This window comes from Martes martes (assembly GCF_963455335.1).
Source record: "Martes martes genome assembly, chromosome: 6".
Taxonomy (NCBI): Eukaryota; Metazoa; Chordata; class Mammalia; order Carnivora; family Mustelidae; genus Martes; species Martes martes.
The window spans coordinates 122,816,453-122,840,363 of record NC_137893.1 but is presented as its reverse complement, the minus strand read 5'-3'; the positions used below and the strand labels follow the sequence as shown (position 1 = coordinate 122,840,363).

General features: G+C 42.3%; 1 protein-coding gene across 3 annotated transcripts in view; it reads right to left on the bottom strand.

Annotated features, from left to right (window-relative positions):
* The window catches only part of DUSP22 (dual specificity phosphatase 22), a 66,868-nt gene extending 46,110 nt beyond the window's left edge, over nucleotides 1-20,758 (bottom strand). Inside the window, exon 1 of one of the 3 annotated variants that reach the window (XM_080806512.1) lies at nucleotides 20,487-20,758. In XM_080806512.1, coding sequence (XP_080662638.1) covers nucleotides 20,487-20,507 — 21 coding nt within the window. In that variant the 5' untranslated portion in view covers nucleotides 20,508-20,758. The remainder of the gene's footprint in view (nucleotides 1-20,486) is intronic. The other 2 variants (XM_080806513.1, XM_080806511.1) reach the window with 2 other exon arrangements.
* Nucleotides 20,759-23,911: the final 3,153 nt, after the last annotated feature.

Sequence of the window (23,911 nt, the reverse complement as noted above, 5' to 3'; positions counted from 1 at the left end):
CAGAATTCCCCAAAAGATCTACATGTAAGCCCTTCAGTGCTCCTTGGCATTCTGAAAGCCTAATCCCAAACCCAAGGGCCTCCAGCCCTCCACATCTCCTGACTACCCTTCCCCTTGACTCCTCCTTTTCTCATGTCAGCATCCACCACTTAACCCACAACTCCAGCAAAGCTCCCTTTGCTGAGGTCTTTATGCATGCTGTTCCCATGTCCAGTAGCTATGTTCCTACTCTCCTCTCAACCTTCAGGTCCTAGATCTGACTCACACCCTGAAGAGGCCTGTCCTGAGCCCAGGCTCTGAGGTAGACCCTGGCTTCAGCACCCACAGTCCTCAGTACTCCCCTTGAAGAGATATGTCACAGGGGTATTGCTAGGTGAAGGTCTGTCTTCTCTGCTACAATGGAAAGCTGTTTGGACAGCAAACACATCCTGTCGCTCGCTGCTGTATACCTAGCTCCTGACCCAGGGCTTTGCTCATGATTAGTATTCAATAAAAAATTACTAAATGAAGGAATGAACTGCCCAAATGCACAAGTTAATAAGAACATACGATTTGCTTCAAAATGTCTACTTTTCCTGAGGCAGTGGTTCTCCAGACAATACATCAGAATCACCAGAAACTGTTAAAAATTCAGATTTCTGGGGCACCTGGGTGGCCCAGTGGGTTAAAGCCTCTGCCTTCAGCTCAGGTCATGATTCCAAGGTCCTGGAATCAAGCCCCACATCGGGCTCTCTGCTCGGTTGGGAGCCTACTTCCCCTCCTCTCCCTCTGCCTGCCTCTCTGCCTACTTGTAATCTCTGTCTGTCAAATAAATAAATAAAATCTTTAAAAAAAAATACAGATTTCTGAACAAGCCCTAGCCCCAGCTCCCATATAGAATGATTTAGTAGATCTGAGATAAGAACAAGGGGCTGGGTTTTTCACAAGCAACCCCCCACTTTGCAAAATACAAAGCTAATTCTTGTCCTGCCACTAATTTGTATGACAGGTCTTAAATTCAAATACAGACACTGCTTTGGAAGTTACATCACCTGACATGATTTCCAAGTGCATAGAGCATACTGCCACTGCAGACCCCTGGTGCCCTGGCGACACCCTCCTGTCAGCACTACCATCCCACATCCCCCACTCAGCTTCATCTGCTTCACACTACCTATTTTTTATTCACTTCCACCAAGAAAGCTGAAAGCAGCATGTCGTAACATTCTTCACGTGTGCATCTGTGCAAGTCACCACAGGGGGAATGCACTGTAGCACTGTCCAGGCAGTCTGATGGAGCTCAGTAATACTAGGTCTAGGGCTAGCTTCTGTACTGGGTTGGGAAGGTTGCCAAGCCGAGGGACAACAGAATATAGTGACCAAAAGGGGACACTTGTGAGAAGGAAAAGAGACTCTGTTAATAATTACAGTTGACCCTTGAACAATGAGTGGTGGGACATCAACTCCCCACATAGCTGAGAATCCATGAATAACTTCTGGCTTTCCAAAAACTTAACTACTAATCACCTACTGCTGACTGGGAGTCTTAGCAATGAACAGCCTATTAATGAATATTTTGCACGTTATATGTATTACATACTATATTCTTACAATAAAATAAGCTAAAGGAAAGTAAATGTTATTAAGAAAATAACAAGGGAAAGGAAATATGTTTACGGTATTGTAAAAAAGTCCTTGAGTAAGTGGACCTGCCATGTAGTTCAAACCTGTGTTGTTCAAGGATCAACTGTCCTCCTAGAAAACAGGCAAGGCCCAGAAGTGAGCCAGGTCATGGAGATGTGTGATCACCCTGGCTCATGGAATACTCAGGGAGGCAAAATTAGTTTGGAGTGCCCCATGTGACTGAGAAGTCAGTTATATCCATGACTGAAGTCATAGCACTGAGGCAAGCTGGGTTAGCTCTATAACTAGGAACATGTGAAACAGTATCTCAGAGGAAAACACCAGCATCCACTGCCAAGGAGCAAAAACATCTGACAGGTCTTTCTTGAAACAGAATCAGTCTTTGGGATCCTCCTGTGAGGAAGGGTGGAATAAATACTGTATTGTTCCTGTTTTAAAATATAAAAACAATACAAGTCCATCTTGGAGATGGATCAAACTGATACTCTCTGGCAGCTCTTGGCTGCATAGACTATGCTTTTCCATGTGTAATCTCCCATTCTCCAGGGTCTCTCCTGTCTTTATTAGGAGGCGACATTATATACTAAAGGGCATAGTCATCACATGGCTCTCTTGGCTGACAGTAACAGCAACTTCCTCCTTAACCAAACTTTAATCAGGCTCCTTTGAGCCTTCTTCGTGACTAGGCCTCACCTGTGGCCTGCCAGTTTTAGCAAAGAATCCTGCTAAGCCAGTTTATCAAGAATCCTCCCAATCTTGATATCCAATCAAGCTCATCTTCCTCTACCCTTGATATTTAATCAAATTCTTTTCAATAATTTTCCATCTTTCCCTCACCTTGCCTGTTGGCTATAAATCCCCACTTGCTCCTATTATATTAAGAGTCGAATTCTCTCACTTGCAATAGTATCTCTACCTATTGCACTAGCCTCAAATAAAGGCTTCCTCGTCATTTTTAGTAAGAATAATTTTTCTTTTATAACATTGACCACAAATAGCTCCAGATTCATAAAACTGACAGTTATAATGAACCATAACATGAACATGTATATTTGCCCAAAATCACAGAATGTACAACAGTAGATGAATGGTTTACTGATTCCTGTCACATGTGGACTTCATGCTGGACACTCAGGATACAGGTGTGATAGGGAGAGATAGGGCCCTGCCAGAAGCATACTACTTCCCTTGTGGAACTTCTTGCCTAGAGAAGGAGGAGGTGACCTGACCACTCTGGGATCCCCAAGGATTTTCAGCAGGAAGGAACAGTTAGGGGACCTGCAGTTCAAGAGCAGTGGGTCAGGAGAGAGGGAAGGACAGGCAGGGGAGCAATGGAAACCACCAGTGCAGAGAAAGAAGGCTAATCTCTACCAGGAGAGAGCATGAGGGAGGCAGAGACACAGCAGAGAAGAACAGAACCAGGCTGTGGACCAGGCTGCATGCAGCAGACACAGGCAACCATGGAAGGCTTTCAGGGCTCTAGATAAAGTACCACTAAGATGATTAAGATGTGTGGGGCCATTAAGAAAGATATTTTCATATACTTTTATTTAATATATCTTGGAAATGTCATGATAAAAATAGAGGAAAGGTAAAGTTGTGTATGCGGTCAATGTCTTCATTATCATATTACCTCTGTAAGGGGAACACTGGGGGCTGGTGGGGAGGGTCCAAGAAGGGCCATTTCTGTATTTATCTTTGCACTCTTCTATATGGTTTTGATGTTCTAATTGTGTGCATGCTTTACTTCAATTTACTTTTTTCCTTTTTAATTCAAGAGGGGTTATTAGGGAAAATATTATGGCCCAGTTTTGCTTTTCTTTTTTGTACTTCTACTGTTTTCTCTACCAAAATAAACTAATACACTTCATATTATTTTTTTAAATAAAAGAAAGCAAGGACATGAGATTAGATCACCTCTGTGCCCCACTGCTCTAGAGCCATGGTTTTATGATTCCTAAATCCATCCTTTAGAAGCCAACTCCAGTCAGGCTTCTACTCCCTGCACTGCTATCTAAAACATAACATTATCTTTCCACTCCCATTATCAATTCCTCAAGTCTCCTGATGATGTCACCTTCTCCCAGTCCCCTATAATGAAAATCTGGACCCCATTCCCACCATGCCACTCCCCTCCACACTCCCTTGTGCTTCTCTCCGACCAGTGAGTTACAAAGTCCTAGCACAGTCCTGGCTGCTTGTCCCACAAGTCAGAGCATGAGCTCATACATGGGCTAGAGCAGTCTCCATTGAGCTAGCTTCTCTGTCCCATCAAATTAATTTTGTAAGGTCATATTCTCACTGGGTCATTTTCTAAATAATGTTTAGTAGCAAACCCTTTCCAAAGAAAATGAAAGCCAAAACTGAAATTCAACTGAAAATTTCAATTTGGCTTCCACATGATGGCTCCAACTTACCCCTGAAGATTTCCCCCATTTCTCTCCAATTTGAAGCCAAACCAAGTAACCTAAAGTTTCCCAATACCCTTTACTAGTCCTACTTTGCAGTATCACATTTCTTTGCTCTCAATACTCTCTTTAAACAGAGAAAGTGATCCCCACTATTTGGGGTCCCTCATCCCCCTTGGCTATACTAAAAAATTATAAACCCTATAATAGACAATTATTTCACTGGTTTCCTAGCCTCTGAAGCCCTTTCCTATGTCTGAGGAATTTCCCCACAATTTAGAGTCTTGGTAGGAAGCAGAGCCCAGCTCTTACTACAGAAGCTGCCAATACCAGATGACTGCTTGCATTTGCCTTTGCTGCTGTGACATGGAAATGTGACAAATGTGCAACAGCTGCTTCAGACCAGAATCCAGATATAACCCACAATATTCTCTCCCCCAACGGGGGCAGCAGGGCTGGTAGCACATCTAGAACCCAAAATAGCATCAGCAGTATCTTGGAGCAGCCCCAGAAATGCTCTCACCAGATCAGTTCTAGGATCTGCTTCTGGCAAGTTAGCCTTAATCTAGTTCTCCCAACTTCCTGGCCATCCTACCTATTGTTTTGTGTTTTTTTATGGCTAATATTTTTAAATTAATAATTATTTTTATTAACATATATTGTATTATTAGCCCCAGGGGTACAGGTCTGTGAATTGTTAGGCTTACACATTTCACAGCACTCACCATAGCACAGACCCTCCCCAATGTTCATAACCCAACCATCCTCTCCCTACCCCTCCTTTCCCCAGCAACCCTCAGATTGTTTTGTGAGATTAAGAGTCTCTTATGGTTTGTCTCCCTCCTGATCCCATCTTGTTTCATTTTTTCCTTCCCTACCCCACAAGCCCCCCACTCTGCCTCTCAAATTCCTCATATCAGAGAGATCATATAATTTTGTCTTTCTCTGACTTATTTCACTCAGCATAATACCCCCTAGTTCCATCCATGTCATTGCAAATGGCAAGCTTTCATTTCTTTTGATGGCTGCATAGTATTCATATATATATATATACACACACACACACACACATATACATACATATATATACCACATTTCCTTCATTGATTCATCTGTGGATGGACATCTAGGTTCTTTCCATAGTTTGGCTATTGTGGACATTGCTGTTATAAACATTCGGGTGCACGTGCCCCTTCGAATCACTACATTTGTATCTTTAGGGTAAATATCCAGTAGTGTGATTGCTGTGTCGAACATCCTACCTATTGTACCCAAAGCAGCCACATTTGGATTTTGTTGCTTACAAACACTGACCCTGGTGTAGGCCTTTCAACCCAGTAAAAATGCATAAATGCAAATGAGTTGTACAGACCTCCAGGCAAGTCACAGACCAGCAAAGTCCTATCCACCTTGTAAGCAGCAGCCCCACCCGCACTCCCAAAATGAGTTAGGGATCACTCCAACAGGAGATTGCTCCCCCACTCTGGACTCTAGTCACACCTCATTAAGCACTTCACCACTCCTCAAGAGCTCTCCAATTTGTCTGCTCCTCTTGAAACTTCGGTGCAGTACCTTTGTTCAGCTTCTTAGTGCCTCCCCTCTGACTTGTAACAGCCTCCTAAAGATCTACCTTTGGATCGATCCCTTCAAAGGAATCCTCAACCAGACTCCAAGTGCAAAACTGACTATGTAACTCTTCAGATTAAAACCTTCTTAGGGTTCCAAGTAGCTGTCACCATAGAAACTAAATCTGGTACCTCAGCAAGTGAGACCTTCAGGTACTGAGGTTGCTATGTCTGCACCCTCAGCCCCATGCCTAGTTCTTTCCCTAAACTTCCCCAGAGCTGAAGTAACCATTCAAAGATGCAGGGCGAGACCCCCAATTCTAGCATCCAGGTTTTAAGGGAAACAACCCAATTTTCAACTGCTATCAACTACATAAAAAAAAATCACAAAACCTTAAATATTTTGATAGACAAAACACATCTGCATGCTGACTATAGCCCATGGACATCAAGTTTATGACTTCTATCTGCTGCTTGCATCAGATATGATGTATTGTGAGTATGTTCTCTCTAAACTTGGATGTTTCTCCCTTGATTCCTAGCTACTCAAGTAAATGTTTCTTCAATGAATAGATGAACAAAAAGAGAATGTGAATAAGGTAGGAGGAAGTAAAGCAAGGAAAGGAGAGACATGAAAAACAACAATGAGTAAAGCCTAAGAAATCAAACCTTGCCCCTTTTCTGTCCTTGGCAGGTTTCCATAGGGGTCAGTGATGGTCATACCAGCAGCACAGGGGCCAGTGCTGGATGAGAGCAGCATCCCAAAAGGAGGCCAGGTCAGAGTGCTGGCAAAGACAGAGGCTTAATCTTACCAAAATCAAAGAGCCAACTTACTAAAAATCAGGTAAGATGCACATTTTGTATGCATTTAAAATTTATTTTTAAAAAAGATTGATTTATTTATTCCTTTGTCAGAGAGAGAGAGAGCGCGTAAGCAGGGGGAGTGACAGGCAGAGCAGGCAGAGGGAGAAGCAGGCTCCCCACTGAGCAAGCCATCCCAGGACCTTGGGTCCTGAGGCAGAGGCAGAGGCTTAACCGACTGAGCCACCCAGATGTCCCTAAAATTTTTTTCTTTTTTTCTTTTCCAAGTCTTTATCTAAACTCCAGTTAGTTAACATACAGTGTACTATTAGTTTTAGGTATAGAATTCAGTGATTTATCACTTATATCCAACACTTGGTGCTCATCCTTATTCTCCATCAACCATCTAACCCAAGCCCCACCCACCTCCCTTCCAGCAACCTTCAGTTTGTTCTCTGGTTTATCTCTTTTCTGCCCCTCCCCCAAATTCATCTGTTTTATTTCTTAAATTCCACATATGCAAAAAGAAGACAGAGCTATGTCAGTAAACTTTAAACTCCATTTTCAAGACCACAAGAGTAAACTAGCATTTCAAGGGCCAGAAACAGAAAGTGAATGGCTCAATTCCAGTTTCTGTAGTTTCTTCCATACAGAATTACAAAATAAGAGAAAGAAAGGCTAACCACTGGCACAGTGCGAAATTACATTTTTTGTTTTCAAGAAGAATAGAAACCCCATGAATATTTAAACTTCTACTCTAGTCAGCTACATAATTCAAACTTGAAACAAAAAATTTGACCGCCCCACTAAAAAAATTTTGACCCATCCACTTCCCTGACATGATTGTTGCTGGTAATCCTTAAGTACAGAGAAAGAGAAAATGAAATGAAATAATTTTCCAGCAGAAAGATAGCTTGTAGAGACCATGGAAGAGCAGTGTTCATCTGGGACAAAGTGGATGACTAGTCAGTCAATTCATGAAGTCTGAACTTAAGCCAGAAGCAAGAACACAAGGAAAGTGAAATCAATGCCACCTGGGAGGAAAGAAAAGCAAAGATCAAAGAAAGAAGTTTGTATATGCAGTTTGGATATGTTTGAGAATGTTCTATGACTCTAAGATAACCACCACCAGATTGGTCCTAATTGTCTTTGGGCCTCAGAAATAATTTTTATTCCCTCTGCAGAGGATGTCTTCCCTGTTCCCACTGTTCACCTGGGTGGTGCCTTGTCCTTTAGGTCTCCCATAAGATGACAGCTCTTAAGGAAGTCTCTCATGACCATTAAATTCCCTGACACCCTCCATCACAACCCCTTGTTATTTTCTTCATCATATTTATCAGTACTTAAAATTATTTTATATTTGCTTACTTTTTTGATTGACCTTGAAGCAGGGGGTTTGTCTATTGTCTTCCCTGCTCTGTCTCAAGAGCCTGCCACAGAAAAAAGTCTGCTCCACTGGGAGACATTGATCCAGGGGCTAAACGGGGGGAAACACAGGCGGGGTCAGCATAACCCCAGGTCCCGCAGGTCACGGAAGGACCGGGGGTTTCTGAGGGCCGCGGAGCTCGCAGGTATTGGAGCGGGGAAGCCGGCTACAGCGACAGAGCCGAAGACTGAGCTCTCAGCCCGGGGTTACCTTGTGCCGGTCGCAGGCTGGGTGGGCTCGGAGCGCGGGCGGAGGCCACAGAGAAGGAAGCGACCGGCCGCTTTTCTCCAGGTTCCAGCAATTGACTGCTTTCCTCAAGGCGCGACCGCAGGCCAGGGAGGCGGGGCGGTTGGGCGCTTTTCTCTGGGGGCGCACTGAGGAGCGAAACCCCAAGCTCTTGGCTCCTCCGGGCCAAGAGATTGGGAGGCCGCCATCTTCATTCCCATCCTCTGGAACTCTACGGAAAGCGCTCAGGGAACAAAAGCTCCCGAGAACAAACCCGAGCGAATTACTTAGCCCGGCCCCTGGCAAGGGCGGTGCAATTCCGCCTGCGGCAAAGACACTTGAGAATCACTACAACAGGCCCCTCCCCCAGAAGATCAACAAGAAACCCATCCAAAACTAACTTCAGTCACCAAGAACAGCGGAATTCCACAGCAGGAGAAAGCAAATCTTATCTGGACAAAATGACAAGGCGGAAAAACTCACCTCAAAAAAAAGAACAAGAGGCCGTACCGAAGGCTGGAGACCTAATCAATATGGACATTGGTAACATGACAGATCTAGAGTTCAGAATGACAATTCTCAAGGTTCTAGCCGGGCTCGAAAAAGGCATAGAAGATATTAGAGAAACCCTCTCCGGAGAGATAAAAGCCCTTTCTGGAGAAATAAAAGAACTAAAATCTAACCAAGTTGAAATAAAAAAAGCTATTAATGAGGTGCAATCAAAAATGGAAGCTCTCACTGCCAGGATAAATGAGGCAGAAGAAAGAATTAGTGACATAGAAGACCAAATGACAGAGAATAAAGAAGCTGAGCAAAAGAGAGACAAACAAATACTGGACCACGAGGAGAGAATTCGAGAGATAAGCAACACCATAAGACGACACAACATTAGAATAATTGGGATTCCTGAAGAAGAAGAAAGAGAGAGGGGAGCAGAAGGTATATTGGAGACAATTATTGGAGAGAATTTCCCTAATATGGCAAAGGGAACAAATATCAAAATCCAGGAGATGCTAAGAACGCCCCTCAAAATCAATAAAAATAGGTCCACACCTCGTCACCTGATAGTAAAATTTACAAGTCTTAGTGACAAAGAGAAAATCCTGAAAGCAGCCCGGGAAAAGAAGTCTGTAACATACAAGGGTAAAAACATTAGATTGGCAGCGGACCTATCCACAGAGACCTGGCAGGCCAGAAAGAACTGGCATGATATATTCAGAGCACTAAACGAGAAAAACATGCAGCCAAGAATACTATATCCGGCTAGGCTATCATTGAAAATAGAAGGAGAGATAAAGAGCTTCCAGGACAAACAAAAGCTGAAAGAATTTGCAAACACCAAACCAGCTCTACAGGAAATATTGAAAGGGGTCCTCTAAGCAAAGAGAGACCCTAAAAGTAGTAGATCAGAAAGAAACAGAGACAATATACAGTAACAGTCACCTTACAGGCAATACAATGGCACTAAATTCATATCTCTCAATAGTTACCCTGAATGTTAATGGGCCAAATGCCCCAATCAAAAGATACAGGATATCAGAATGGATAAAAAAACAAAACCCATCAATATGCTGCCTACAAGAAACTCATTTTAGACCCGAAGACACCTCCAGATTTAAAGTGAGGGGGTGGAAAACAATGTACCATGCTAATGGACATCAGAAGAAAGCTGGGGTGGCAATCCTTTTATCAGATCAATTAGATTTTAAGCCAAAGACTATAATAAGAGATGAGGAAGGACACTATATCATACTCAAAGGGTCTGTCCAACAAGAAGACCTAACAATCTTAAATATCTATGCCCCTAACATGGGAGCAGCCAACTATATAAACCAATTAATAACAAAATCAAAGAAATACATCGACAGTAATACAATAATAGCAGGGGACTTTAACACTCCCCTCACTGAAATGGACAGATCGTCTAAGCAAAAGATCAACAAGGAAATAAAGGCCTTAAATGACACACTGGACCAGATGGACATCACAGATATCTTCAGAACATTCCATCCCAAAGCAACAGAATATACATTCTTCTCTAGTGCACATGGAACATTCTCCAGAATAGACCACATCCTGGGTCATAAATCAGGTCTCAATCGGTACCAAAAGATTGAGATCATTCCCTGCATATTTTCAGACCACAATGCCCTGAAGCTAGAACTCAATCACAAGAGGAAATTTGGAAAGAACGCAAATACATGGAGACTAAACAGCATCCTTCCAAAAAATGAATGGGTCAACCAGGAAATTAAAGAAGAATTGAAAAAATTCATGGAAACAAATGATAATGAAAACACAACGGTTCAAAATCTGTGGGACATGGGGCGCCGGGGTGGCTCAGTGGGTTAAAGCCTCCGCCTTTGGCTCAGGTCATGATCCCAGGGTCCTGGGATTGAGCCCCACGTCGGGCTCTCTGCTCAGCAGGGAGCCTGCTTCCTCCTCTCTCTCTGCCTGCCTCTCCGCCTACTTGTGATCTCTGTCTGTCAAATAAATAAATAAAATCTTTAAAAAAAAAAAAAAATCTGTGGGACACAACAAAGGCAGTCCTGAGAGGAAAATATATAGCGGTGCAAGCCTTTCTCAAGAAACAAGAAAGGTCTCAAATACACAACCTAACTCTACACCTAAAGGAGCTGGAGAGAGAACAACAAAGAAAGCCTAAACTCAGCAGGAGAAGAGAAATCATAAAGATCAGAGCAGAAATCAATGAAATAGAAACTAAAAAAACAATAGAACAAATCAACAAAAATAGGAGCTGGTTCTTTGAAAGAATTAATAAGATTGACAAACCCCTGGCCAGACTTATCAAGAAGAAAAGAGAAAGGATGCAAATAAATAAAATCATGAATGAAAGAGGAGAGATCACAACCAACACCAAAGAAATACAAACAATTATAAGAACACACTACAAGCAACTCTACGCCAACAAATTTGACAATCTGGAAGAAATGGATACATTTCTAGAGACATATAAACTACCACAACTGAACCAGGAAGAAATAGATAACCTGAACAGACCCATAACCAGTAAGGAGATTGAAACAGTCATCAAAAATCTCCAAACAAACACAAAGCCCAGGACCAGACGGCTTCCCAGGGGAATTCTACCAGACATTTAAAGAAGAATTAATTCCTATTCTCCTGAAACTGTTCCAAAAAATAGAAATGGAAGGAAAACTTCCGAACTCATTCTATGAGGCCAGCATCACCTTGATCCCAAAACCAGACAAGGATCCCACCAAAAAAGAGAATTACAGACCAATATCCTTGATGAACACAGATGCCAAAATTCTCACCAAAATACTGGCCAATAGGATCCAACAGTACATTAAAAGGATTATTCACCACGACCAAGTGGGATTTATTCCAGGGCTGCAAGGTTGGCTCAACATCCGCAAATCCATCAATGTGATACAATACATTAATAAAAGAAAGAGTAAGAACCATATGATACTCTCAATAGATGCTGAAAAAGCATTTGACAAAGTGCAGCATCCCTTCCTGATTAAAACTCTTCAAAGTGTAGGGATAGAAGGCACATACCTCAATATTATCAAAGCCATCTATGAAAAACCCACTGCAAATATCATTCTCAATGGAGAAAAACTAAAAGCTTTTCCGCTAAGGTCAGGAACGCGGCAGGTATGTCCGTTATCACCACTGCCGTTCAACATAGTACTAGAAGCCCTAGCCTCAGCAATCAGACAACAAAAAGAAATTAAAGGCATCCAAATTGGCAAAGAAGAAGTCAAACTATCACTCTCTGCAGATGATATAATACTATATGTGGAAAACCCAAAAGGCTCCACTCCAAAACTGCTAGAACTTGTACAGGAATTCAGTAAAGTGTCAGGATATAAAATCAATGCACAGAAATCAGTCGCATTTCTTTACACTAACAACAAGACAGAAGAAACAGAAATTGAGGAGTCAGTCCCATTTACAGTCACACCCAAAACCATAAGATACCTCGGAATAAACCTAATCAAAGAGGCAAAGAATCTATACTCAGAAAACTATAAAGTACTCATGAAAGAAATTGAGGAAGACACAAAGAAATGGAAAAATATTCCATGCTCATGGATTGGAAGAACAAATATTGTGAAAATGTCTATGCTACCTAAAGCAATCTACACATTTAATGCAATCCCTATCAAAATCCCATCCATTTTTTTAAAGAAATAGAACAAATAATCCTAAAATTTATATGGAACCAGAAAAGACCTCGAATAGCCAAAGGAATATTGAAAAAGAAAGCCAAAGTCAGTGGCATCACAATTCCAGACTTCAAGCTCTATTATAAAGCTGTCATCATCAAGACAGTATGGTACTGGCACAAAAACAGACATATAGACCAATGGAACAGAATAGAGAGCCCAGAAATAGACCCTCAACTCTATGGTCAACTAATCTTCGACAAAGCAGGAAAGAATATCCAATGGAAAAAAGACAGCCTCTTTAACACATGGTGGTGGGAAAATTGGACAGCCACATGCAGAAAAATGAAATTGGACTATTTCCTTACACCACACATGAAAATAGACTCAAAATGGATGAAGGGCCTCAATGTGAGAAAGGAATCTATCAAAATCCTTGAGGAGAATGCAGGCAGCAACCTCTTTGACCTCAACCTCAGCAACTTCTTCCTAGGAACATCGCCAAAGGCAACAGAAGCAAGGGCAAAAATGAACTATTGGGATTTCATCAAGATCAAAAGCTTTTGCACAGCAAAGGAAACAGTTAACAAAACCAAAAGACAACTGACAGAATGGGAGAAGATATTTGCAAACGACATATCAGATAAAGGGCTAGTATCCAAAATCTATAAAGAGCTTAGCAAACTCAATACCCAAAGAACAAATAATCCAGTCAAGAAATGGGCAGAGGACATGAACAGACATTTCTGCAAAGACATCCAGATGGCCAACAGACACATGAAAAAATGCTCCACATCACTCGGCATCAGGGAAATACAAATCAAAACCACAATGAGATACCACCTCACACCAGTCAGAATGGCTAAAATTAACAAGTCAAGAAATGACAGATGCTGGCAAGGATGCAGAGAGAAGGGAACCCTCCTACACTGCTGGTGGGAATGCAAGCTGGTGCAACCACTCTGGAAAACAGTGTGGAGGTTCCTCAAAAAACTGAAAATAGAGCTACTCTATGACCCAGCAATTGCACTACTGGGTATATATCCTAAAGATACAAATGTGGTGCTCCGAAGGGGCACGTGCACCCGAATGTTTATAGCAGCAATGTCCATAATAGCCAAACTGTGGGAAGAGCCTAGATGTCCATCAACAGATGAATGGATAAAGAAGATGTGGTGTATATATACACAATGGAATACTATGCAGCCATCAAAAGACATGAAATCTTGCCATTTGCGACGACGTGGATGGAACTAGAGGGTATCATGCTTAGCGAAATAAGTCAATCGGAGAAAGACAACTATCATATGATCTCTTTGATATGAGGAAGTGGAGATGCAAGGCGGGGGGGTTGGGGGGAGGTAGGAAAAGAAAAAATGAAAAGATGGGATTGGGAGGGAGACAAACCATAAAAGACTCAATCTCAAAAAAGAGACTGAGTGTTGCTGGGGGGAGGAGGGACGGGAGAGGGTGGTGGGGAAATGGACATTGGGGAGGGTATGTGCTATGATGAGTGCTGTGAAATGTGTAAACCTGGCGATTCACAGACCTGTACCCCTGGGGATAAAAATACATTATATGTTTATTAAAATAATAAAAAAAAAGAGCCTTCCACAGAGTCCAGCACATAAAGAGATAATAAAAGGCAATGGAAGATGCTCTCTAGCACTCTGCTAGTCAAAAAAAAGATTCTTGTTTTCTGATAAAAGACTGTGTAGAGACAGGAAATGAAGGCCGACTCCTGCAGAAATACTTTGAAACCATGCTAAAGATTCTCCATGTTTAATGGCTCCTCTTGATCAATATCCTTCACACCCACACTATACTAACACTGTCTATACAGAAGTGCATAAAATCAAATCCTTCACCACAAAAAAGCACTTATGAACAAAACAATACTGCTTCTAAGGGCAATAAATATTTTGAGTTTATTTTTTAAACATTTCTCTTAGTGCTTCAGGATACCATGCAATCTAAGATCACCACCCAAACAGATTTAAGAGATAAAATTCAGATAAAATCAGGCAGCAGGACAAGGCTGTTGGGGGTGGGGTAATCTCAATTCTTCCTAGGTCAGAAAGACCTTTCTGGGTTTCAAAGCCAGGAATGAGGGGGAGAACTTTGGTGGATTCTGTGAAGGGTTAAATGTCACAGACTTTCTTAATGCCATTTGGCCATGGACTTAACCAGTTTGCATTTGCAAAAGGATGAATCTGAGAATACTCTTGGAGCACCTGGGTGGCTCAGTCAGTTGAGCATCCAACTCTTTATTTCACCTGAGGTCATGATCTCAGGGTCATTAAGATAGAGCCCATGTTGGTCTCTGCACTCTGCACAGAGTTTGCTTAAGATTCTGTCCCTTTCCCTCTACCCCCTACCTTCTGCTTGTGCTCTTAAAAAAAAAAAAAAGAAAGAAAGAAATAAAAGAGAAAAGAATCTGAGAATAATTTTGTATGCACTTAGTATAAAGCCTTAAGCATTTGTTCCCTCAATACAAAATAAAACTCTAATGTTGAAAAGAGAAAATATCCAGAAGGTAGTATAGGGGACAGGAGACAGATTACCAGCATACAGCAGTCTGTCTACACAGCTGCATACATGGCGTGCTTATCTCCCACAGAAGGACTCCTCTGTAAACTGCCTGGGGCTGGGTGACAGGGTCTTCCTGTCTTTCACATTCATTTCCCAGTACAGGCTCTAGCACAGTGCCTTGACAATAGCAGGTGCTCAATAGTATAATCTGATGACTGGGTGGATGGACAGATGAATAAATTATGAAGGTGGCCAAGTCAGGTGCTATCACATGGTAACAGCACAAAGATGTCTAACCTTCTAGCCCCTCACCATATGAAAACAGAGCTTCTCAATCTTTAAAGCCCTATTAAACTTTTTTTTTTGCCTTCCTCTTTCATTTTTATTTTTTTATAAACATATAATCCTATTCACCTTTTGATAATGATCCAGTTCTAGATTACCCAGACCTTCTCCTCTGAGGGGAGAAGCCTAGGCCAATGGCTCTCAATGGGGGACAATTCTGCCCTCCAGCTTATATCTTCGAATTCCTGGAGATACTATTTTTGGTTGTCACAATGGGGAAGAGTGCAACTGGTACCTAGTGGGGAGAGGCCTGGAATGTTACTAAACCTCCTACAATGCAAAAGACAACCCCCACAACAAAGACTGACCCAGCCCAGGGGGTGGGAGGGATGGGGTGGCTGGATGATGGACATTTGGGAGGGTATGTACTATGGTGAGTGGTGTGAATTGTGTAAGACTGATGAATCACAGACCTATACACCTGAAATAAATAATATATGTTAATTAAAAAAAAAGACTGACCCAGCCCAAAATGTTAATAGTGCAGAGGTTGAGGAACCCTGGCATATGCCTAGGGAGGCATATTTATATCTTTGATCTTTTCCTCTTGAACTAAACTTTCTCCACTCTACTGCCTTATCTTCCTAAGGAGAACAGAGCTATCCTTAACTAGTATCATTACTGTAATCATTAACAGACAAATCAACTCATACTAATAGTAGTGCACATTTGCGCTTCACAGGTTGCAAGAATGTCTTCTAAAAAATTCTCATTTGTTTCTCTCAAGAATTTGGGAAGTATCATCATATTCATTTTTGAGCAAATGACACTAGATAAGCTAACCAACGTTTCTATGAGTTGAATGAAGTAAAGAAATTGAAGTACAGGAACATTAAGCGACTTGTTCAAGATCACATGCATTAAGCAGCAGACTGTTAGAGACACCCCAAATCAGGCTTTGTGATAACCCTGGCCCCTCTTTCTTTCACCACAGTGCACTTCTCATGGAACAGTGGTGGCACAATGGAAATATAATGTGAGCCATATATATAATTTAAAATTTTCTAGTAGCCACATAAAAAGTAAAAAGAAACAGATGAAGTCAATTTTAATATATTTTATTTAAGTGAAATATATTTAGAATATTTATGATATACAACATATAAACATATTTCTGCAATCAACATACAAAATTATTCATAGAATGGTTTACAAGTTTTTGTACTAACTCTTCAAAGTCTGGTGTGTATTTTATACTTAAATCACATCTCACTTGCCATTAGCCACATTTTAGTACTCAATAGCCCTGTGACTAATGGCTACTGTTTTGTATAACACAGGTTGCAAGTGTGTATGTGTGTGTGTGTGTGTGTGTGTGTGAGGGTGGGGGGAAAAGAGAAAAGGAAGAGACATGGGGAGGTGCAGAGGTTCCAGTGAGTTAAGACGGACAACTTGAGGAGAGTGGGGTAAGTAGATGATGAGTGCGATTTTAGGTGGCATTCAATCTAGGTCAAGGATCTGCTGGAGTAAAAATGTTTAAGCTGAGATCAGAAGGAACTGCTCAAAGTTACAGGAATAGTGGCAAAGTACATTGCTAGAATCTAGAAATTAAAAGCCTTACCTAGAATTTGTTCATGTATGTCTTAAACTAGGCTTCATATTTTCCCCATCTGTAAAAGCAAGTTGATTTACAGAATCAATGCTAACCATAGAAATGCTTTTCTAAGACCATTTACAAATAAAAACATACAATGCCCTTGGAACCAAAAGCATGATCTGCAGTATCTGTGCCGTAAGGTTATTGGGACAAGATTTCTTTCCCATCTCACAGAAGCTGGTCATCCTTAGCAAAAGAAAACTTAGGAACTAAACAACATAGATTTTTCTTCTGACTGTTTAAAGTATAGCAGTTTTTATGTACATTTCACGTCCTCATGGAGGACGTTCTCACCATGCATTCCAGTCTCCTGTGTGGCAAAACGTCAGGTCTACCTCAGTGAGGCAGACACAGCTTGTTACACAGGCAACGTAAGGCCAGAGAAGAGAGGCTTCTGTGTTCTAGACTATCAAAGATGATGAGGAAGTAGAAAAAGAGAACACAGCAGTTGTAATCTATTATTTTTTAAGCCTCATACCATGTGCCTACAGCTTATAAAATCTAAGCCTCATTATAACCATGGGAAGTCAGTGTGTCTTACCCTTTGTGCAGATTGGGAAATGGACCCTCAGAGAAATTAAATAACATGGCTGAATTCCTAATGCTAGGTTTGAAATTGTGATTGAATTGTGAAGAAAGTGGAAATCTTTCCTTTGTGCTAGGATGGCCAAATGAATGCCAAATGAATTCTAAAGACTTTGAAAAGTAACCCGAAAAAGCTTCCTAGAGTTCTAAATTAATTGCAAAATAGAAAAAGCCACCTTCTTTTTTCCTTCATGTTTGACATTCACAGATAGGAGAGAAAGGCAGGCAACTAAAATAATCTTTGATTATTTTTTGTGCAATTCCCAAGTAAACCCTCTGAATTGGCCAAAAATGTAATCACTAATGAGTTTATGGTGTGTCAGGCCCTATTTTGAGACTTCACCACACAGAGTAACTCATCTGATCTTCACCATAACCCCATGAAGTCGGTGCTGTTATTTTCATTCCCGTTTTACAGATGAGGCGCACAGAGGTTAAGTGACCTGCCCAAAGTCACCCAGCTGGTAAGTGGCAGAGCCTGGACTCAAAGCCAGGTGGTCTGGCTCATAGACACAATGCAGAGTGCCTCATTATGCTACTAAAGATCAACTTAGTAAATGTCTCTAGTGGGATTAGACTTAAACTAAACAGCCTGTTGCATGCAAATGTCCTGTTACTGTGGAGTCTTTGAAAACTCCCAGTTGACTCAAAGTTCTCTCAAGGGTCTGAACCTGCTACTCTTTTGGGTGAGGGCTTATCACGGAAACTCCTATCCTCATTGTCATCTTATTAGTCTTAAGAATTATAATACCCCATGAGAAACAAAAATCTAGTCTCTCTAGTCAAGCATTTTATTAGAGAAATCTGCCCCAAATCCTTCTCCATGTGCATTTTTAAAAAGATTTTATTTATTTATTTGCCAGAGAGAGAGAGAGAGATTAAGAGGAAGAAGCAGACTCCCCACTAAGCTGGGAGCTCCATGCAGGACTCTATCCCAGGATCCTGAGATCCGGGCCTGAGCTGACGCTTAATCAACTGAGTCACGCAGGCACCCCCTCTATGTGCATGTTTTTATCTTGATCAACCTGAATCAATGATCTAATTGTGGGCTGAAGGAAGCATTACCATTCTAGGCAGGATGTGAGGACCCTCTGGATCCATTAACTTAACCTCCCATTGACTGCCAGGGTTGGTGCACTTCATCTGGAACTCAGCTGCCCAGGCTGATGGCTTCTTCTTTCCTTGCTGCTCTGTGTCCTCCAAAAGGCATCCTGCCTGGTGAAAATCTAGCTGTCCCTCGATTTCAAAGGAAACCTAGCTTGTGACAGTGGGAGGCAAATACTTCAGTTGGTTCAACCTCAAGACTCTGTCATTTACCCTTGGCCCTTTCAACTAGCACAGCAGCTGGCTAATAGTAGGGACACAATAAATATTTGTTAAATTAATCACCTCTCTAAACCTATTCTGTTTCTGCATCTCTGCATTAGATATAGTGGCTTTATTTACAAAATAAGATGATCATGATAATAGCAGCAAGAAATTCATTACTTTCTTTGAAAGGTAAAAATCATGATATGAATATGAATATGACTTTTGCTGAAAAGCCTTAATTTTGAACCTTAATCATTCACATCCTTAAGTATGTTATTTGAATTATAATATAAAAATACTACAAATCAAATGCTAAAAGCGGTGCAGAATGAACAACTCAAGTAAAAAAAAAAAAACCGTAGAAAAAAACAAAGGAAAACCAAGGTATGACTACAAGCCCACAAACTGGTGGAAGCACCTTTATTGTTCTGTTCTCATTTAACAAGCAGAAGGTTCATGGTGCTGATGGATTTCAGTTTTAATGGGGACAGAATGCAAGTATTTATCCAAGAGAAATAATGTGTTTCCAATCTTGGTCACTGCCCCCCTCCCTAAGAAAAAGCCCCACACAAGGAATACAATTCTGGTTACCATAAAGTCTCAGATATGCAGGCCCAAATCACACAGTTCTTCCATAAACTGGGTCTGCAGAACACAAGAAACATGATGTGGGCAGGTGAAAAAGTTAACTGGGTACCCAGGATTACCTGTGGACGGTACTTTCTTCCCAGCTTTAACTTCTAACGCTCCCTATCGCACTTCACACTCTAGCTGAAAGATCCAAACCACCGCCAACCCTAGTGCAGAGATGAAAGAGAAAAGAAAAGAAAAAAAAAAAAAAAAAGAAAAGAAAGAGAACAGGGAGGAAAGGAAGGAAGAAAGCAAGCCTGCCAGCCAGCCAGTCACATGGTTATAGCCACCAAATATGAAAACTGATTCTATATGGATGTATGTGAGCGAATTAGAATGGGGACAGACAAGCTCTAGGCCGGAAACTAAGCTCTGATCCAGGACCACTTAAAGACCTGTGAAGAGGTACTTGTCTTTGCTGAGGGCTTTTTTAAGTTTTGTATCTCATTTAAACCCCCAGTACCATATCACAAAATCCTTAACCCCTGGTGGACATGAATGCACATCCCAGGCAGCTCTAAACTGCAAGAGCTAATTCTTGTATCTTCCACTGTCAGGAAGGACACAGGCTATCTCACAACTTAGGAAGGGGGTTCTAGAGAAACTGAAGAGCCAACGGTGGGAGCCAGAACAGAGACAAAAAGAAGACAGTAACATGGATTTTGTGTAAGGCAAAATCAGCACAAGCAGCCAGCCAACAGGTTGCCCTTGTTATAGAAGCCATATAGTCCAGGATTAATCAGCTCTTAATCTGTTTTCTCAACAACCCCCACCCTTGCCAGGTAACACCGCAGGACTTAGGTCTCTGTCAACTTCTCTGACCACACGAAGAAAAAAAAATGTGGGAGAAAGAGGAAATTAAATAATATAAGACACTTATCTACTCCAGTTTACTAATAATGTGGGTGGTGACGCTTCAAAAGCCGAGCTTGGGAGTTAAGGGGAGGAGAGAAAAAGAAACCACAATCCCTCTGAGCTCAGCTGAGGTCTCCGCAGAACAAGTGTCAACGCTTTTAAAGGGCACGGCTTGTTCTCAGTTGCATAGCACACCGGCTGGCAGGGTAGGCGCGGGGGACTGCTTACCCGGAAGCCCTCAAGACGCCCGTGCCGGCGAGGGGGGGGCACCCCAAAGACAGAGACATCACAAGCAGGCGCGCCGCCCCTCCTTCGCGAAGAGGGGGCACCCGTTGAGGGCTCTCCTTGCCCTGCAAACACCAGCCGGGGGGAAGCCTGAAAAGTGGAAGCAAAACCAGCACAAATGAAAGAAAGACACGTTACCTTGTTCATCCCATTCCCCATGGTGGCTGAATGCGAACTCTAGCACCCTTGGAAATGAGGTCGCAGGCTCACTAAGGCATGTTACAACAGGAGGGAGGAGCAGGTGGAGCGGGCGGGGGAGGAGGCCCTGGGGGGTAATTTCGTGCTCGCAGTATAAACAACAACAACAACAATAATCAGGGACATCCAGGCCACTCGGCTTGCTCCAGGTAGCTGGCCTGGATGGAAGGGCTTTCCGCTCGTCCGCCCCGGACTTCCCGACCGAGCAGAGCAGAGACCGGGCGCTCTTGCCGGGAAATGGTCTCGCTTTGCCACCGCACGCGGCGTGAGCGCCCAATCAACCCTCCCCGGCCGGCTCCCTGGGACTTGTAGTCAGGCTCCCTGGCGCTGCTACCGCTCGCCCCGCCCTGCGCAGCCCACAGCTTCCCGGCTGCCGGAGCCGGAGCCCAAAGCGCACGCGCAGCGCGAGCGCCCGGAGCCGCTGCCAAGAGCCGTGGGGGAGGACTTACGAGCGGGGGCGGGGCCTGGTGGTCGCGCAGGCGCCTCCCCAACCCGGCCTCAGCACGTCACCCAGCAACCTCCCCCGGGATTAGGGTCACCAAAACTCCTGCAGACCTTTTCCCCTGGGGCGACTGGGGAGACCTGTTACCAGTAGTCATCACCCTTCCTTGACTGCCTCGGTGAATCAGGTGCTAATCAGAGCCTTGGTCTTAGCAGCTCCCCTTCTTGGGTTTTCTGAGGGCGACAGTTTTAGGCCCGGGTTGGGGGATTCCTATGGCCCTGCCCCACCCACGAAGACCGAGAAGACTCACCCGGTGGGGAAAGGTGGACTCAGTGACTCATCTCTGGGATGACCTAACCTCCCTACTGTCGGGGAGCAGATGGCCAGATCTCAGACCTCATACTGTGTCATGAGACGTCTAGTATGTGCCCATCTTCAGATTATAAACTGCTGTAGTAGGTGGTTTAGCTGTGTTGATAGAGTTGCTTCTGGAAAGCCCCTGTCCTTGCTAAACAGCATAATGTCTGCATTATAATTGTGTCTACAGTAGAATACTTTCCAACCTATAGCAGAATTGTTTTGAGAATTCTGTCACTTCTACTAAGCAGCTTTCTTCCCTGGGGACGGAATCCTTGAGGTAGGGGTTTCTCAGTCTTATTTTTATTTCGTTAGCAATGCTCTGCACAAAATAGGTGCCCAATGTTAAATGAACATATATTATCAATCTAATATGGCTGGGCTCACCCCTGATGACCTCATTTCAGCGGCTCCTTCTTGCTCAACAAGTTAACAGCCACACTGACTTTCTTTGTGCCTCTTGAACCTGCCAGGCAGGATCGTGCACTCTGTATGGGCTGTGCTCTCCATCCAGACCTAGCCCTTTGCAAAGCTGGATCTTTCTTTGAGGTCTCAGCCCAAATGTCACCTCCTCAAAGAGGCTTTTCCCTACCACCCAATCTAAAGCAGATTCTTAAGTCACAGTTAAGTTATCCTGTATTTTTTCTTCATGGTATTTAACCTAATTGGACATTGTCATATATGTTTGCTTACATTTTTATCTGTCTCACTAAAAAGCAGCATTCTGATGTAAAGAACCTTACCCATCTCATTCATTGCCAAAGCCACATGGTCTGGGATAGTACCTGGCATGAAATAGGGGTTCAGTATATACTTGTTGAATAAATTAATGAGTTCTAGAGGACTGATACCATCAATTAGATTCTGAAGGATGCTGACATTTTGTAAAGAACTTCCAGATTCCATCTGAGTCATATCTCTCCTTGGACTCCATATATTTTCTGGGCAGTAGCAGGGACCAGAACCCCACATGTAGGAAGCCCCCACTCAGTGTTCACCCAAATTGTCTCCCATAGGTTGGTTGGAATCCAGACCTGCCCTCTTTCTTATGGAGTGTTTCTTCTCTACCACCTTCACTTCCTCTTCTCTTCCTCACCTTCCAGACACCTGGACAGCATATCTCCTATCCCTCTGCTCCTCAGCATCACTATTTTTTTACTGCCTTCCTGCTTGTAGATAACACAAGGTGGTTAGTAGACTGCCTGGGGAATCCCAAGACCAACCTTTGTTCCTAAATCTCATAGTGATCTTTGGCAAGATGATCAACTTTTCTGAACCTGTTTTTTTTCCCTCCTCATTTTAGAGAGCATTGGACTGCAAATTTTTGAAGATCCTATTCAGCAATCAATGAACTACTTTTCCCCCTTCACTTCACTTTTGCTATTGTTGTTTCCAGTAGTCAGATGAACTTTCAAGAATATAACCAGTTCATAAGTTGGTACTTTCCAATAAATGGCAGACCCATATGAATTTTTTCTTCTGTAATCCATTTGGAACATTTCCGTTCTCTTACTCATTTCTTATAACCTCTCCTAAGCTCATAACTTGTGATGGTTATCTCTTAACCGTCAAAATGGGTACTCTGGTCTTCATTCAGTATGGTCTTATAAGATCCACATGCTCAGAACTGATTTTAAATCCTCAAATTTTTATTTTTGGTTAAATGAGAAAAGAGAAGACCATTAACATCAGAAGTCAGAAGAGTTATTTTAAAAATATATTCTGTGGATGTTTCTCCATAAGAGACTGTCTCCCTTCACTCCCCTCATCCTATCCTAGAGCTTAATCCTACCTCTCTCTATCATCACACAACAGTTAACAGTTTGTCATATCTTGCAAGTCTATGACTAAAGAAAAAGAAAAGGAAAAGTGTGATCCAGTTTGGGCACCAAGTCCTGGTTTCCTTTCTTTTCATTTTCACAGCAACACCTCTGAGATTTTTAGGTTCAGTTCTCCTCTTGAACAGGCAAACGGCCCATTTCCAAGTGCCTTTCTGTCTTACTTCTTTTATTCCTGATAGCTCGTGATTATAGAAAGAAGGAAAGGAAGGACACTCCTAGAAGAAGCTGGCAAGTTTCACATCTAAAGTAGAAACTATTCTTTTGCATTCTCTCTGGCTCATAAAATTTTTTTAAATCATCATAAGCCTAGTGGAATCTCATGCCATATAAGATTTTTGCTTCCATTTTCTTTCCTTCCATTTTTGTGTCTCTCAAAACAATTAACACCATGAATTTTGGTAATGACTCCAAATAAGTAAAGCCTTCACATGTGCATGGTGAAGAATACTCTGTTAACAAGCTGAGTTCATAGGCATGTGGTGAAGGATAACCACTTAATGTTGTATTTAGTGAGCAATAACTGAACTTTAAGGTAGTAGTGTGCAAAAGCCCACAAGCAGAAGCTCAACAATTAAAGTCAGCCATATTATGAGGGGTAGTACTGATAATTTCAGAGAATTGAGATAAACATCTGACCGAATGAAAAGGAGCTACATAATCTTCCTTGGCCTTTTGAACATTCTGTAATCCAGAGTTTCTCAACCTCAGTATTGCTGATATTTGGG